The sequence below is a fragment of the Gallinula chloropus genome (genome assembly GCF_964237585.1).
Source record: "Gallinula chloropus genome assembly, chromosome: 15".
Taxonomy (NCBI): Eukaryota; Metazoa; Chordata; class Aves; order Gruiformes; family Rallidae; genus Gallinula; species Gallinula chloropus.
The window spans coordinates 14940929-14955088 of NC_140100.1; the positions used below are offsets into that span (position 1 = coordinate 14940929).

The 14160-nt window shown below is 57.4% G+C and overlaps 1 protein-coding gene and 1 long non-coding RNA gene across 2 annotated transcripts in view; one reads left to right on the forward strand and one right to left on the reverse strand.

Annotated features, from left to right (window-relative positions):
• The first annotated feature begins 1433 nt into the window (after positions 1 to 1433).
• LOC311197502 lies at positions 1434 to 3394 on the forward strand. Its single transcript, XR_014617640.1, has 2 exons — positions 1434 to 2473; positions 2688 to 3394. It is a non-coding gene; the product is annotated as an uncharacterized lncRNA (long non-coding RNA).
• A 112-nt stretch (positions 3395 to 3506) lies between these two features.
• Positions 3507 to 14160, reverse strand: part of RAB11FIP3 (RAB11 family interacting protein 3) — a gene marked incomplete at its 5' end in the record, with an annotated part of 79233 nt that continues 68579 nt past the window's right edge. Inside the window, 7 exons of the mRNA XM_084271264.1 lie at positions 3507 to 4068; positions 4826 to 4966; positions 5323 to 5478; positions 6802 to 6939; positions 9116 to 9197; positions 10936 to 11076; positions 12806 to 12909. Coding sequence (XP_084127390.1) covers positions 3955 to 4068; positions 4826 to 4966; positions 5323 to 5478; positions 6802 to 6939; positions 9116 to 9197; positions 10936 to 11076; positions 12806 to 12909 — 876 coding nt within the window. The 3' untranslated portion in view covers positions 3507 to 3954. The remainder of the gene's footprint in view (positions 4069 to 4825; positions 4967 to 5322; positions 5479 to 6801; positions 6940 to 9115; positions 9198 to 10935; positions 11077 to 12805; positions 12910 to 14160) is intronic.

Consider the following 14160-nt stretch of genomic DNA (forward strand, 5'->3'; position numbering starts at 1 on the left):
ACCTTTCCTGAGGATGCAAAGAAGAGCTTGAGCACTTCTGAGCAGCTAGAAATCATTTCTGGGCTGAGATTTTGAGCAGGATTGGAGCAGCACGGAGCCATCTCAGCATTACCCGTGCCCCTTTGGTGTCGTTGGGAGGGGGTTTGGGTGGTTTCAAACTCTTTGGAGAAGTTTAGAGACATTACTGAAAGTTTTAGTGCTGTTGAGAGGTACCTTAGATAGGCCTGGAAGGGTTTCAGGGGCCTTTCGGAGGGTGTTGGAGCACTTGAAGCATTTCACAGCCTCGCAGAGGAGGCTTAGAGAGCTTCAGAGCTGCCACCAGCACTTTTTTAATGATCCATTCTGAGCTGTTTCAAGGAGTTTTAGAAGAGTTTGGAGGACCTGAAGAGCTACTTCGAGCTGCTCTGAGCAGTTTCAGCATCTTGGTGCCTTTTAGGGCTGGTTTGAGAAGCCTGAGAGCTGTTTGTGCAATTCAAGTGCTGCCCAAAGGTCCGTCCTTCCAGAGCTCTGAGCTCTTGGAAGGCGGTTTAGACCTCCTTGAAGCAACACAGTGCCACACCAGCTACCCTGGAGATGGCTACACACCTGATTTCTAGAGCAGCTTTTGCACTGTTGGTGGTCAAGCTTTGGTGAGACATTTTTAGGGGTGCTTTAGAGAAGTTTTGGTGTAGGCTGGAGCAGCTTTGAGGGGTGAAGAGCAGCTTGGAGCCCCCGCAGAGGTGGTTCAGAGCAGCTCAGGGCTGCCCAGAGGAGTGTGGAGCAGTTGGGAATCGGTTGGGGTGTTGTAGGGGGGGAGGTCAGAGCTGTTTTGCAGCAGCCCTGGGTGCTGTGGGGCTGCTCGAGGAGTTCAGAGCTGCAGTCTGGAGTGATCCAGAGGTGCTGCGGGAGCTCAGGGGGTCTTTGGGAGGTTGGGAGCCCTTTGGGGCAGCGTGCAGAGGCTGGGAGGAGGCAGAGGGAAGCTGAGGCGTGCAGAGCAGCTTAGCAGGGTGGTTCAGAGCCTTTAAGGGATTTTTTGGAGTGGCTTCGCATGGTGGAGTTCTCAGAGGGGTTTAGAAGATACCAAAAAGGTACAGGCACCACGTCCTCACTTGGAGCAGCCCCCAGTGCCAAGCCACAGCCCATGCCAGGCTCCCCAAACTCTCCAGAGCAGCAGGACACCCAGGGGAGCACATGCAGGGTCATGTCCCAATGTCCCAATGTCCCAACCAAGGCAGCTCCCCCACCCCACATTCCCAACCACAGGGCTGCCAGGGGGGAGGTTCTGGCTCCCTTTGGCCTCTGGATCTAGCCAGGTCCAGCTTCCCCCATCCTCACCCACCCCAAAATCAGGGCAAGAACCTTTCCCCTCCCACTCAGCCCCACCAGGAGCCAGCGCTTGGATGCCTGGGGATGCTCAGAGACACCCAGGCAGAAAGAAGGGCTCCGGGCAGGAATAGTAACAGCTTTTAATCTGACAAGAATTGATACATCATTTCAGACAATACTGGTTTTGCCTCTTTTTTTTTGGGGAGGGGGGGAACTTCCTTCACATACCGGGGGGGCAAGAGGAACATTTGGAGCAGTACAGTTTGTGGTGTTTCCTTTCTTTTTTCTCCCCTCCAAAGGGACTTTAAAGCATGGTGAATGTGCAAGTCAGTGCTTTGTTTGCTTAAAACTTTTTCCCGGTGCTTATTTACAGTTACAGTACCTCTGTGTGAGCGGCAGGGGAAAAAGAAAAAGAGAGAGACGATTGTTTGAACTGGGGATCCAGGATCCCAAGTCGAGAAAGGCAGATCTCCGATATTTATATATTTATACATATATATATATATGCTTTTGTGTATACACAGATACATTTCTCTCTTCTTTAAAGTATTAAAAAAATGATCAACCTTCATTCTATAAAAATACCTACTCTACAAGATAGAAAAATTTTCCCTCTCCAAGTATACACTGATTTACACCCAAAGCTTCTCTGGAAATGTACATTACGTGGCTTCTTCCCGCGGACTCGGGGCAGGGAGGGGAGTGGGTGCTGGGAGGGCTGGGTGTACGGGAGGGGGTGCAGGAGCGCTGGCTGATCCCCCCTTCCCCACTCATCCTCCTCACTCAAGGTTTTTGAGGCTCGCCCCCAGCACAAGGCCACGGGGAGGGGGGTCGAGCACCCAGAGGCGATGTGGGGGTGGGAGAAGGAAGGGGGTGGCGGCAGCTCAGGGGCTCAGCCCGTTTGCCCCAAGGACACCCACCCTCCCCTCCAAGCAGGGGGACTAAGGCCGTGGCAGCTGCCACCTCTCCGGGGAGGTTGGGCGAGCCGGCCGCTCTGCCGCCGCGCCAGCGTGGGAAGGGATGTGCCGTGTGCGTGGAAGCGTTTTGGGGAGGAGCAGGCACCCCCCCTCACCCCCCCAGCTCCGCCGGCAGCCAAGGGATCGCTGTGGCTTCTGCTTTCGGGCCGCTCTGGTGTTCCTGAAACCTGACGAGCAGGAAGAGGAGCCGTGTTTTGGGGCCCGGCCCAGTAAGGGAAGCTGGATGCTCGGGAGTCCGCTGGCTCTCTCCTCCCGGCTGAAGCGGCTGCTCCCCAGGGTCACGCTACGCCACGGCCGCTTGTACCAGCAAGCCAGAAGCTGTCTGATGTAAACATGGCTTTTGTTTTCCCAAGGAGCTGCTCTTGTATTCTCTGGGCTCCTCTCCCCACGGTATAGAGATTTCAGCCCGGGCTGATGGCCAGGGGGTGGAAAATGAGAGCGGCTGCTCCATCCCCTGCCACAGTGCAGGGAGGCAGCGAGGAAAGGCGGCCGGAGCAGGCTCTCCCTCCAGGACCGCAGCTATCACCAGCAGAGCCCTGCTCCGAGGTGGGAACGGACGAGGCCACTGTCCCCAGGGACCCTGGGAAGCAACATGGAGAGCTCAGCCCTCATGTAGCAGCTCCCTGACTGCCCTCGACCGCTGTGTGCCCCGGTGCTGGGCGAGCCAAGCCGAGCCGGGCTGGGAAGAAGCGGCCAAGCTCCGGGCTCCAGTGCAAGTTAAGAGTCGCAGCCTTTTCCCCGGTGCCTGCAGGCTGGACAGACAGCACCCATGTGTCCGGGAGGGGACCTCTCCTCCCAGAGCCCAGCCGGGCTGCATGGACACCCAGAGACCCCTGCAAGCAGACAAGGAGGGCGGCAGCGCCCTGAACGCCGACGGGAGCCACGGGCAGCAGAAATAAATAAGGAGGCAGGTGACAGAGAAAGTGCGTTACGCCCTGTCCCAACAGCGGCCGCTCCCCTGCCTCTTCCTGCCACCAGCAAGCGGGAGAGGAGCCAGCCAGCTCTCCCTCCGCACGCAACCCCTTCCCAAGCAGGAGCGGCAGGGCCGGGATTAACTGCGCCAGCTGAACGGGGACATTTGCATTAAGTTAATTAAAAAAAAAGAAACAACCCCAAAACCCCAAATGAAACAACCAAAACAACAAACCCCAAAGACACCTCAACGAGTCCGAGACACGTTTTTCCCTCTTTCCCAGATCTGCCCCAGTGAGCGAGTGTGTCGGGGACACTTTGGCAAAGCAGATGCTTGGGCTGGGCAGGGCAGCAAGGGAAAAGGTCAGCTGCGTCCTGCTGTGTCTGTCAGTGCCCGCTCCTCACAGCTCCTGCTCTCACCCCAGAGGCTCTGACGCCGCTGTCGGGACAGTTCCCAGCTTCCCGGGTGGCGGGGCTGATACAGGTCCTTCCTCCAGCTGTCCGCTGCCTCTGTATCTTCTCCAGGTTCCCTTTCACCCCTCAGAACCAGAAGGGTTTCAAACTAACGGAGTCAGAGAACGAAGCCTTGCTGCTGGTTTTTCTTTTTCCCTGGTCCGCTGGCGAATTGCCCCAGCGATGCGACGCGATGCTTCCTTGTGCCTTCATCAAGAGCAAAGACGTTTCCAGTCCCTCTTTATCCTCTCAGAGCACCAAATCCACACCCATCGACAAGTGCACAGCTGGCAGCTCTGGGCCGCCCTTACTTCACTTCCAGGATGGAGGGATTCGTCTCCATGATGGCCACGATGATCCTGTCGATGTAATCCTGCAAGCGGAAGTTGATCTCCTCTTGCTTCTGAATTGCTTCCATGAGCTGCAAGGGAGGGAGAGAGGGAGTGAGCAGCCATTGCCTGCTGCTGCCCAAGGACATCAGTGGGGCTTCCCATGGCTCTGTGCACCCATGAAAGTTCCCCCCCACACACACACACCCCATCCTGGGATGCTCCTGGCTGAGTGTAAGTGGCCAGGGAAAACTCCCTCTGCTGCTGGCTCTGCTCGCTTCTGTCTGCTCTTCCTCGAGTGAGACGGGACCCTGGAGAAAGGGGGGAGCACTGCATCTCCCTTTGGCCCCCAAAGTCCGTGCATTTCTCCCCACTTCTTGGGCCCTGGAAGATTTAACCCAGATTTATGTGGGCCCACACACTGGTATCTGGGGCGCAGCCACAGAGCAGGGAGAAACGTGCCAGAGGAGCCAGGATCTCTGGGGTAGATGCCCTGGCTGCCCTGGCGTTTTCAGACAGCAACAAACAGACAGACAGACTGACCCTGTGCTCACTGCTCTGTCCTGGGAGGAGGAAGGCAGGGACAGGGCAGGCAAAGCAGAGCCGCTTCCCCTGTTCCCAGGAAGGGGGCAGGCAGGCAGGCAGGGGAAGTCCTGCAAGCTCTTCAAATGGTCACATGGGTATTTCTTTGGTCACGACAGCTTTGAAGGGAATTTGGGGAGTGAGTGGTGCTGCAGCCAGGGTGGCATCAGCTCCTCCCACACCCTGGGTGGGCAGAGAGGGGAGGAGATGCACTAACCCCCCTGGCAAGATGCAGTTTAAGGGATGCAGGTACCCTGTGGCACGTACCTCGTCTCTGGAGACCGAGCTGATCTCCGCTGCCAGGGATTCGGAGAAGGAAGCTGAGAAGAGGTTCTTGGCTCCCTGGATGCTCAAGTTAATGATCTGCCCGTTGAGTTCATCGTTCTGCTCCTTCAGGTTCCTGTTATCCTGTTCACAGCAGACACGTGTCAGGCACTACAAAGCGCAGGGTGCCCGCAGCACAGACCTGGCTGGGGGGCAGAGGCTTCCACAGCACCGGGAGCTGCACCCCGACCGGTGCAGCAGAGCCAGGAGAACCCCTGGAAACAGGGTGGGGAGATGCAGGGGGTGCAGCAGAGAGAGGGACGCTTGCATGTCCCAGGAGCCAACCTCTGCTGTCCCTGGGAAGTGGTGGGATCCATGGTGGGTTCCTTGGGCGGGATGGGAGCCCCCTGGCCCCCAGTGACCACTCAGGGAACTGACACCCCCTTTTGCAGAGCGAGCAGCCTAGACACTTCCTCCCCTCCCTGCCCAGCCCCACGTACCTGCTTGAGCTGCTTGATCTCTTGCTCCAGCTCTGTCTCCCGCGTCCTGCTGTTGTACTCCTGGAGCCCCATGCTGCTGCTTCTGCCTCGTCGCTGCTCTGCTTCCAGTTTGAAGAGCTGCAAGTGCTCGAGCTGCTTCCTGAGGTCCTCGATGAGCTGCAGCACAAGGGCAGGGGACAGCTGAGTGACGCATCCCCTGAGAGTCTGACAGCCCATGCTGGTTGGGGGGGGGTGAGGTGGGGGTGATGGATGGGCAGGGAGCAACCCCACCGACTGCAGGACTAACAGAGCCCTTCTGGGGATGCACACAGCTTCCCCTCCCTCCCCCATGCCTCCGATGACCAGGAGAGGGGGAGCTACTTGGAGACATGAGAGCAGCCTGGGAAGGACTTTGCTGGAGCACCACTGCTCTGGGTCTGCAGCAGCAGAGGGACCCCCCCACAATGCAGCCACCACCAGCTCCCTCCTGCCACAGCGCTGGGACTCCTCAGCCTGCCCGAGTGCTTTGAGCATCACTAAAAGGAGAACAATTTCCTCTCTGAGACCCGAAGATCCTTTCCTACCACAGCAGTGAGCCCTGCTGGAGCCTCTGGCTGGAGTTATGAACCATGCAGAGACAGAGAAGGGGTTGAGGGAGGGTGGGGAGGGGCTGCATTTCAACCCCTGAGCACCCAGGAGTGTGCAGCTCTCGCCCAAGCAGCCTTGCAGCCTTCTCCTCCCGCCTGCAAGTGCTTGCTGACTCCACATGCCATCACTGGCATCATTCCAGCACCGCTCCTTCCATGCAGGAGAGCAGAGCCCCACGGGAGAGGGCAGGGGTGGCACAGCCCCACGGGAGCAGGCAGGGGTGGTGCAGCCCCGTGGGAGCGGGCAGGGCTGGCACAGCCCCACGGGAGTGGGCACGGGTGGCACAGCCCCAGGGGAGCAGACAGGGCTGGCACAGCCCCACGGGAGAGGGCAGGGGTTGCACAGCCCCAGGGGAGAGGGCAGGGGTGGCACAGCCCCACAGGAGCAGGCAGGGGTGGCACAGCCCCACAGGAGCGGGCAGGGGTGGCAAAGCCCCACAGGAGCAGACAGGGGTGGCACAGCCCCACGGGAGAGGGCAGGGGTGGCACAGCCCCATGGGAGCAGACAGGGGTGGCACAGCCCCATGGGAGCGGGCAGGGGTGGCACAGCCCCACAGTGGGCAGGGGTGGCACAGCCCCACGGGAGAGGGCAGGGGTGGCACAGCTCCATAGGAGCGGGCAGGGGTGGCAAAGCCCCACGGGAGCAGGCAGGGGTGGCACACAAACCCACAGGGTTTGCAGACACGGACACGCTCGGATGAATGTGAACGCAGGGTGGAGTGACAGAAGTTACCCAGCTACACTGACTGCTGCACTCCCTGTCTCTGCCCAGGCAGGACTAAACTCTCCAGTTCCATCTGGTTTCGGAGCCAAGATGTGGGGGACTGTGGCAGGCAGCCCCGACTCTCCTTACCTCCTGCGTCGACTCCTTCTCCTTCTGAAACTGGTGCCTCTCCTGACTCAGCTTGTCCCCCATCTTCCTCTTTTTCTCCTGTTCCTCCGTGAGCTGCACCGTGAGGTCTTCGATCTCATCCAGCAGCTTCTGCTTCTCCTGTAAGGACACGAAAGGCGATGGTCACAGGGCTCCTCTGGCGCTGCCAGGGCTCTTCCCACCCTCTCAAGGGCACGGTGCACGCTGAGCACCGCGGGGAAGGCTCTTCTCGCTGACGCATGCGGATGCTCTGCCTGCTGGGATTTCATTCGCTGTCTGAGGGCTTCAGAGCTTTGGCAGCAGCAAGAAGAGACAAAATAGCACTGCTAAGAGAGAGGAGGTGGTAAGAGGTGACTGGAGAATAAACCGAGTGTCTGCACTCGTGATGCTTTCTGAGCAGCGTGGTGCTGGTGTGGGACACGGCTCGGGCAGGACCGGGGCCAGCGCAGAGGCTACAGGCCCAGGGGAGACATTCAGTCAGCAGGCTGGGTTTCAGAAAATCCAGGCACCCGCCACCTTAAGCCCCCGTGGGGATGTTCATCCCAGCTTCAGGTATGAGAGTGACCGAGGACTAATTGCAGTGTGAAACAGGATGTAAAGCAGAGCCCAGCTCTCCCGCTCTGTCCCCTTCTTATCCTCAAAGCCCTGACTGAACATTTACAGCAGGTAAAGCTCATCACAGTGATGACAACGTCCCTGCACAGGACACAACCCTGCACAGCTGCACCCTTCTGCCTACGAGCAGCTTGAGTCCTCCCAGGCTCAGAGTTTCCAGCATGAGGAAGGTTTTGGCTTTCAGAAAGCCCAAAATGCCACAAAACCACCAGCCAGTGCTGGGGTGAGGAACAGCTCTGAGAGGGAGCTCCATCTGCTGGGTCACAGAATCCCAGACTGGTCTGGGTTGGAAGGGCCCCAAGGATCACAGAGCTCCAACCCCCTGCCACAGGCAGGGACACCAACCTCCAGACCTGGAGCTACACAAGGTTGCCCAGGGCCCCATCCAACCTGGCCTTGAACACCCCCAGGGATGGGGCACCCACCCCCTCTCTGGGCAGCCTGTTCCAGCGCCTCACCACTCTCTCTGGAAAGAAGTTCCCCCTAATATCCAGTTTAAACCTTCCTTCCTGTAGTTTCACTCCATCCCCCTTGTCCTGCCAGTCTCTGCCCTTTGAACAAGCTGATTCCCTCCTGTTCCTCTGCTCCCTTCAGGGACTGGAAGGCTGCAATGAGGTCCCCCCACAGCCTTCTCTTCTCCAGGCTGAACCAGCCCAGCTCCCTCAGCCTCTCTCTGTAGGGGAGCTGCTCCAGCCCTCTGATCATCTTTTTGGCCTCTGAACCCTCTCCAACAGTTCTACATCTTTCCATGGGATCCATGGGGCAAAAACCACCATGCCAGCAGGACGCACCTGGCTGACAACCCCCTCCCCCCCCCCATCATCATCACCAGGGCTTCTCTCCTCTGCAGGGAGTGGCAGTGATGGCACCTTTTGCTCCTTGTTAATCCCATTAACTGCAGGGAAAAACCCCACCCCAGCGCTGCTCTGCAGAGAGATTAAGGATCAAACCTTTTTGTGGCTGAACAGAGCCAGGCAGGAACCTTATCCTCAGCCCCGCTGTGGGGTGCCTGGGCCCAGCCTCAAGGCACTGTGCTAACCAGGGCTTGGCAAGTGAAGGCCCCGTGGCCACGGGTTAGGGAGGGATGGAGCTGGGAGCAGATGAAATGCTCAAGGGCCTTCAGCTGGGCACAGAGGTCTGATTTCACTGAAATTTAAACCTCACGCCTGCCACAAGCTTGAGCAGAAACAAGCTGCACACTCCCTATCCAAAACCAAGGGTCTAATCCTCCAGCCCCATGGAGATGGTGGTGTCTGGGCACACCTCCCGCCCTGGCCCTGCCAGCAGCTGCACGGCCCCAAATCCTGAGCAGGGCAAGAGGAGAGAGGATCTGGGAGATAACCCTGTGCTTCTGAAGACTCAACAGGCAAATCTGCACAGATGAGACGTGGAGATGAAGCTTGCCCACTCCTCTGACCTGCCACAGGCATGGGGACCAGCTCCCACAAAAGGGCACGTGTCCCATCCCAAGCAGCCAGGACAGGGCAGCCACCCCCGCACGCTGCGGCTCTGCACTGCCATGGAGGGAGACTCCTGAGGGGTTTTGTTAATCCCATCTTCCAAATTGGAAATCTGGAGGAGCTGGGACTGGAAGGAGCTGATCTGGTTGTTAAGTTAAACCCATCTTGTCCCTCGTGAAACGCAGCCCTGGCTTGGGCACTCCAAGCACCACGTTCCTCACCTCCTCGAGTCTCTCAATGTTGGCTTTTAAACAAGGGACACAGGATCTCAGCTCGCTGTTCTCATCATCCAGTTGCTGCAGCCTGCAAGGGCAAGGAGACATGTCAGACACTCACCCAAGCACCCCACATGTGGGGGGTCTCAGTTGAAACGTCACCAGGAATATGAAACCAGGCCCTGCTGCAGGGGAGCCCACAGGGATTTGTAATTTCAAAGCAAATCCTGAGATTCCCACTATTTCTGTGCCCAGAGGGGGGAAAAAGAGGGGGTTGGGGGAGGAATCTACATGACTTCTGGCGTGCCCACAGTCCAGTGCCATGCTCAGGTCTGTTCCTGACACCAGGACCTCTGTCGTGGGTCAGCTCTGGCAGCAGGCACCACGAAAGCAGATCCACTGCAGGGGCAGGCAGAGTGGGGCTTCAGACAGAGCTGCAGCTCTGCCTTCTCCAGGTGGTATCTGCCCTGCTACCAGCCTGGTAAAACACCCCACTGCCTTCACCTCTCATCTACAGCAAGGGCTGAGCCACAGGGAAATACATGCTGGGAAAGCAGCAAGAAATGTCCCATCAAAACCCCACCAAATCAATGAGACCTCTCCCACATCACTTCCACCCTCGGAAGCTAACAAGTGGCATGAAGCATCCTGGACACTGCTGGTCTGACAACACATCCTTCCCAAGGTGGGAAATGTCTCAGCACCCAAAACTTCCTCTAACACACGTGGGAGTGAGTGTGACAAACCCCAGTGTGGTTCCTGTGCTGTGGGGCAGCCTGGGGATGGACAACGAGAGTGCTGGGGAAATTCAGAGTAAAAGGATCAGGTCAAGGAGGGGCTTGAGTTTGGAACCAAGGTGGGAGAAGCAGCTGAATCTCAGGGTTTATGACAACTTTAGTCACACCTTTAACTGGGTTTAACTCGCTGCCTACTGCCCCCTGTGTCCCCAAAGGCTGCAGCTGGAAAGCGCCAGCCTGTACAGAATCGCAGAACCACGGACTGATGGGGTTGGCAGGGACCTCTGGAGATCACCCAGTCCCATCCCTGCCACAGCAGGGTCCCCTCAACCTGGCTGCACAGGGCAGTGTCCAGGATCACAGGGTGTGAATGTCTCCAGAGATGGAGGACCCCCCCCCCCCACCAAACCTCTCTGTGCAGCCTGGCCCAGGGCTCTGCCACCCTCCCAGCAAAGTTGTTCCTCCTCATGGTTAGGTGGAACTTCCTCTGCTCCAGTTTGTGCCCATCACCTCTCATCCTGTTCCTGGGCACCACTGAACACAGACTGACTTGTCTTCCTGACCTCACCCCTCAAGGATTTATCAGCACTGATAAGATCCTCCCCATTCTTCTCCAGGGTAAAGAGTCCCGGGTCCCTCAGCTTCTCTCCCCAAGAGAGATGTTCCAGTCCCTTCAGCACCTCTGTAGCCCTTTGTTGTCCCCTCTCCAGGAGCTCACTCTGTCCTTCCTGACCTGGGGAGCCCAGCATCACACACTATATTCCAGATGAGGCCTCCTCAGGACAGAGCAGAGGGGCAGAGGAACCTCCCCTAACCTGCTGGCCACGCTTTTCTTGTTATACCTCAGGATGCTGTTGGCTCTTCTGGCCATGAGGGCACAATGCTGGTCATGGTCAGCCTGGTATCCACCAACACTCCCAGGCCTTTTTCCACAGTCCTGCTTCCCAGCAGGTCATCCCTGACCTGTACTGGTGCCTGGGGTTATCCCTCCCAAGGGGCAGGACCCCGCACTTGCCCTTGCTGAATGTCCTAAGACCTGTGGGTCCAGGAGACATGGTTCAGCCACCAACCAGCCCTGCTCAGCCCCACCTGGCCTGCAGGTTCTCAATCTCAATGCTCTTCTCCCGTTCCATCTTGCTCAGCAGCTCCCTCTGCTTCTTGATCTCCTCCAGCAGTGTCTGGTCAGCTCTCAGCTCCTGTTCCTTCAGCTGTTCCTCGAGAGCGTTGGCTCTGCGGAGAGGAGAGAGAGAGGATGGCTCAGCCCTGGCACACTGCTGTCCTGAGGGAGGGATGAGTCTCTTTTCCCAGCCTTCCTCCTGCCTCACAGAATAACTGGGGGAAGGAGACTGCTGGGGCAGGTGCAGGTGTATGGGGGCTTCACTCTGCCCCAGCAGATGCAAGCTGGCCCATGAAATCCCTGAGGACACGACTGCTGACCAACATGATGGATAAAATCAGCTGGGTGGTACGTGGTGGGATCATCTCTGTCCAGTTTAAGTCTCTGAGCTGCATCTAAAGCCCTCTGAGACTGAGCCCAGCCAGGGGGTGAGGATGCAAGCTCAGCACTCACTGTATAACCCCCAGCCCGTGGGTCACGGTCCAGCACCACACAAGTCCTTCCATGGGAATCCCACCCCGAGCTGCTTCCTCTTCACCCTCCCACTTCCCCCAGCAGAGATCAGTGGATCTGCAGGTCAGTCTTCCCCACGTGCCAGCCTCAGCAGCAACGTCCACACGGCCCTGAGCCGGTGGTGGCAGCGGCCGTGTTTGCTCAGACAGGGCAGAGCCCAAAACCGTGGGCAGAGGTAGCTCAAACCCCTGCACCATGCTCAATCCCCTAAACCCAGCAGCCAGCCAGGAGCTGATGTTTGCCATGGGACCAATGTGCTGGAGCTCATGCCCCTGCTCTGCATGGGGAGGCAGGGAAGGCTTTAGCCAGGGGAACCCATTCCTGAAGCGGCAGCGCGGGCACTTGGGGTTTTATGTGATTAAAAGCTGACTGACGCTTCTGGGCCAAGCTGCTGAAGTGCAAACCTCTCCCTGCAAAGTTTATCAGGGCTTAGAGAAACCTTTGTTTGAATGTTCTGTGACACGACTGTTACTTAACAGTCTTACAGCCCTATAGATAAACTCCCGCTGGGTTTATCTGCCGAGGGTAAATACGCTGCTGGCAGAGAGAAGCCTGCCAGATCAGTAAAGGCAGTGATTACACCAAGTGAGATCCAAAGGGATACACCCCAGCCAGGATCCAAAAGCAGGAGGATCAGGGCTGGCTGTGTAGAGATGGGTAGTAGGGACCTGCCTGTACCGTCTACCCAGACTGAATGGGTGAAGGGTGGGCCAGAGACAGTCCAAGCCAGGGTGAAGCATGTATCCTTCCTGAATGGGAGGCTTTCTGAGAAGATTGAACCCCTGGGGTCCTCTGAGCTCCTGAATGGCACAGAGAACTTTCAGGATGGGGAGGCACATAAAGGGAAAAAAAAAAAAAGATATTAAATAAATAAAAGGACCTAGAACACCCTCTCCCAGCTCCATGCAGCTGAGCAGAGTATCACAGAGCAGAGAGGTGCAGGCTGACAGCATCGCCAGGACATGGGGCCCTCTTCCCAGCTGAGCTGCAAACTGTGTCCTGAGACCCAGAGAAGCTTGTGCAGGATGCCTGATCCCACACAGGAGAGAGCAGCCTGAACCCTGCTGGGTTTAACCATGGCTGCCCTCTGCCAGGGCGGAATCGGATGGGTGAAGGCAGCGCTGTGAAGCCTTCCTGCTATTTTCTGTCCATCTCCCTCCTCTCCTGCTGCCTTCCTTACCCCACACTCTCTGCCAGCTCCAGCCTGCTTGTGGGAAAGGCACAGGGTGCTGCAGCATGGGGGAGGGCAATGCAGAAGGAGGGGAAGGCAAGGCACCACAGGTGATGCTGAGCCACGTTTTGGCTGCAGTGCAAGGCAGGCTCCCTTACCTGTGCACGAGCTGCAGGTTTTCCTGCTTGAGGCGGCTGTGCTGCTCGCCGTTAGCAGCCGTGTCCTTCTCCAGCTCTGTCACCCGCTTCTCCAGAAAGACCACCTGTGTGATGGGAAAGGGGAGGGTCAGCCGCCTGCACCTAAATCCAACAGCAAAGGGGCACCGAGTGCTGGAGTGACTCCCACCCCACAGGTGCTCTCCGCTCGCTCTGAGGCTCCCTTGGTTTGTTGTACCCACTCAGAGCTGGTCACCACGACCAGCACCATCTGCATCCTGCTCTGCACTGCACTGCACAAGGCAGCCTGAGCTGCAGGAGCCATCACCGGGGCTCGCTACTTAAAGACGGATGCTGGAATCAGGCCCTTTTAAAACATCCCTTTGCACCCTCGTGTCTCAGTTTCATCTGTCTCTGATGTACCAGCACAGGGCCAAACACTTTGCTCTTTGGTTTCTTTGTACCCTTCAGGATATTCAATATAGAGGTTTAGAGAGAAGGTCCCAGATCCCCTCCGCGTACAAGTGCAGCCCTGAAACAGGACCCAAAGCATCAGAGCTACGTGTAAATCAACTCACAGAGGAGGAAATGATGCTAGCTGGCAGGGAAGGGTCAGAGCTGAGTGTTTTCTCATCCCAGATGGGGCTTATTTGAGCTGTTTGCATTTTTGCTCAGTTTACCTAAATTAGTGCACAACTCTGAGGAGCAAAAGGGGCTGGGGGTGGCTCTCTGCTTCCCCCCCAAGCAGGAGTGTGGCTGGGTGGGGGACCACAGAAGGACAGTGCATGTGGTCCCCAAAATCCCACTGATACCCACACAACCACCACCACGTAAGAGAGGCAACAAGAAGCACGTCTGCAAAACCCAAAGCATTGCTCCGGGCAGCAGGGCAAGTGCTGTGCAGGCGTGTTAAAACCAGAAACGTGCAGAGACCAAAGGCCTTTCCCATGGTCTCCCAAGCCAGGCGCCTTCAGGAACCCGGGTGTTTGATTCTACTTTCAGACTTGGGAAAACATTGATTTTCAAAATCTTTTAAAGGGCTTCTACGGGTGGTAATTACACCCGAGCGCAGCCGCGCACTTACGTGGCTCCAGGCAGCTCTCCACCAGCGAGCCCACAATTAAAAAGCCATTTTTTTGAGGAGTTTCAGGACTGCAGCAAACGCTTACACAAGCCTCAACTCACCCATCTTTAATTTCCCTGCCAGGGGGGCTCAAACAAAAGCTTTCTTGTGCTCCTGCCCCGCTCCCCTCTTGCCCTGTAATCTTTTTCTCCCGACACGCCGGTAAAACCCAACAGGACCAGCACAAAATCAGCTTCTCATCCTCACGGCACGAGCAGGGAACAGCAAAAACGTG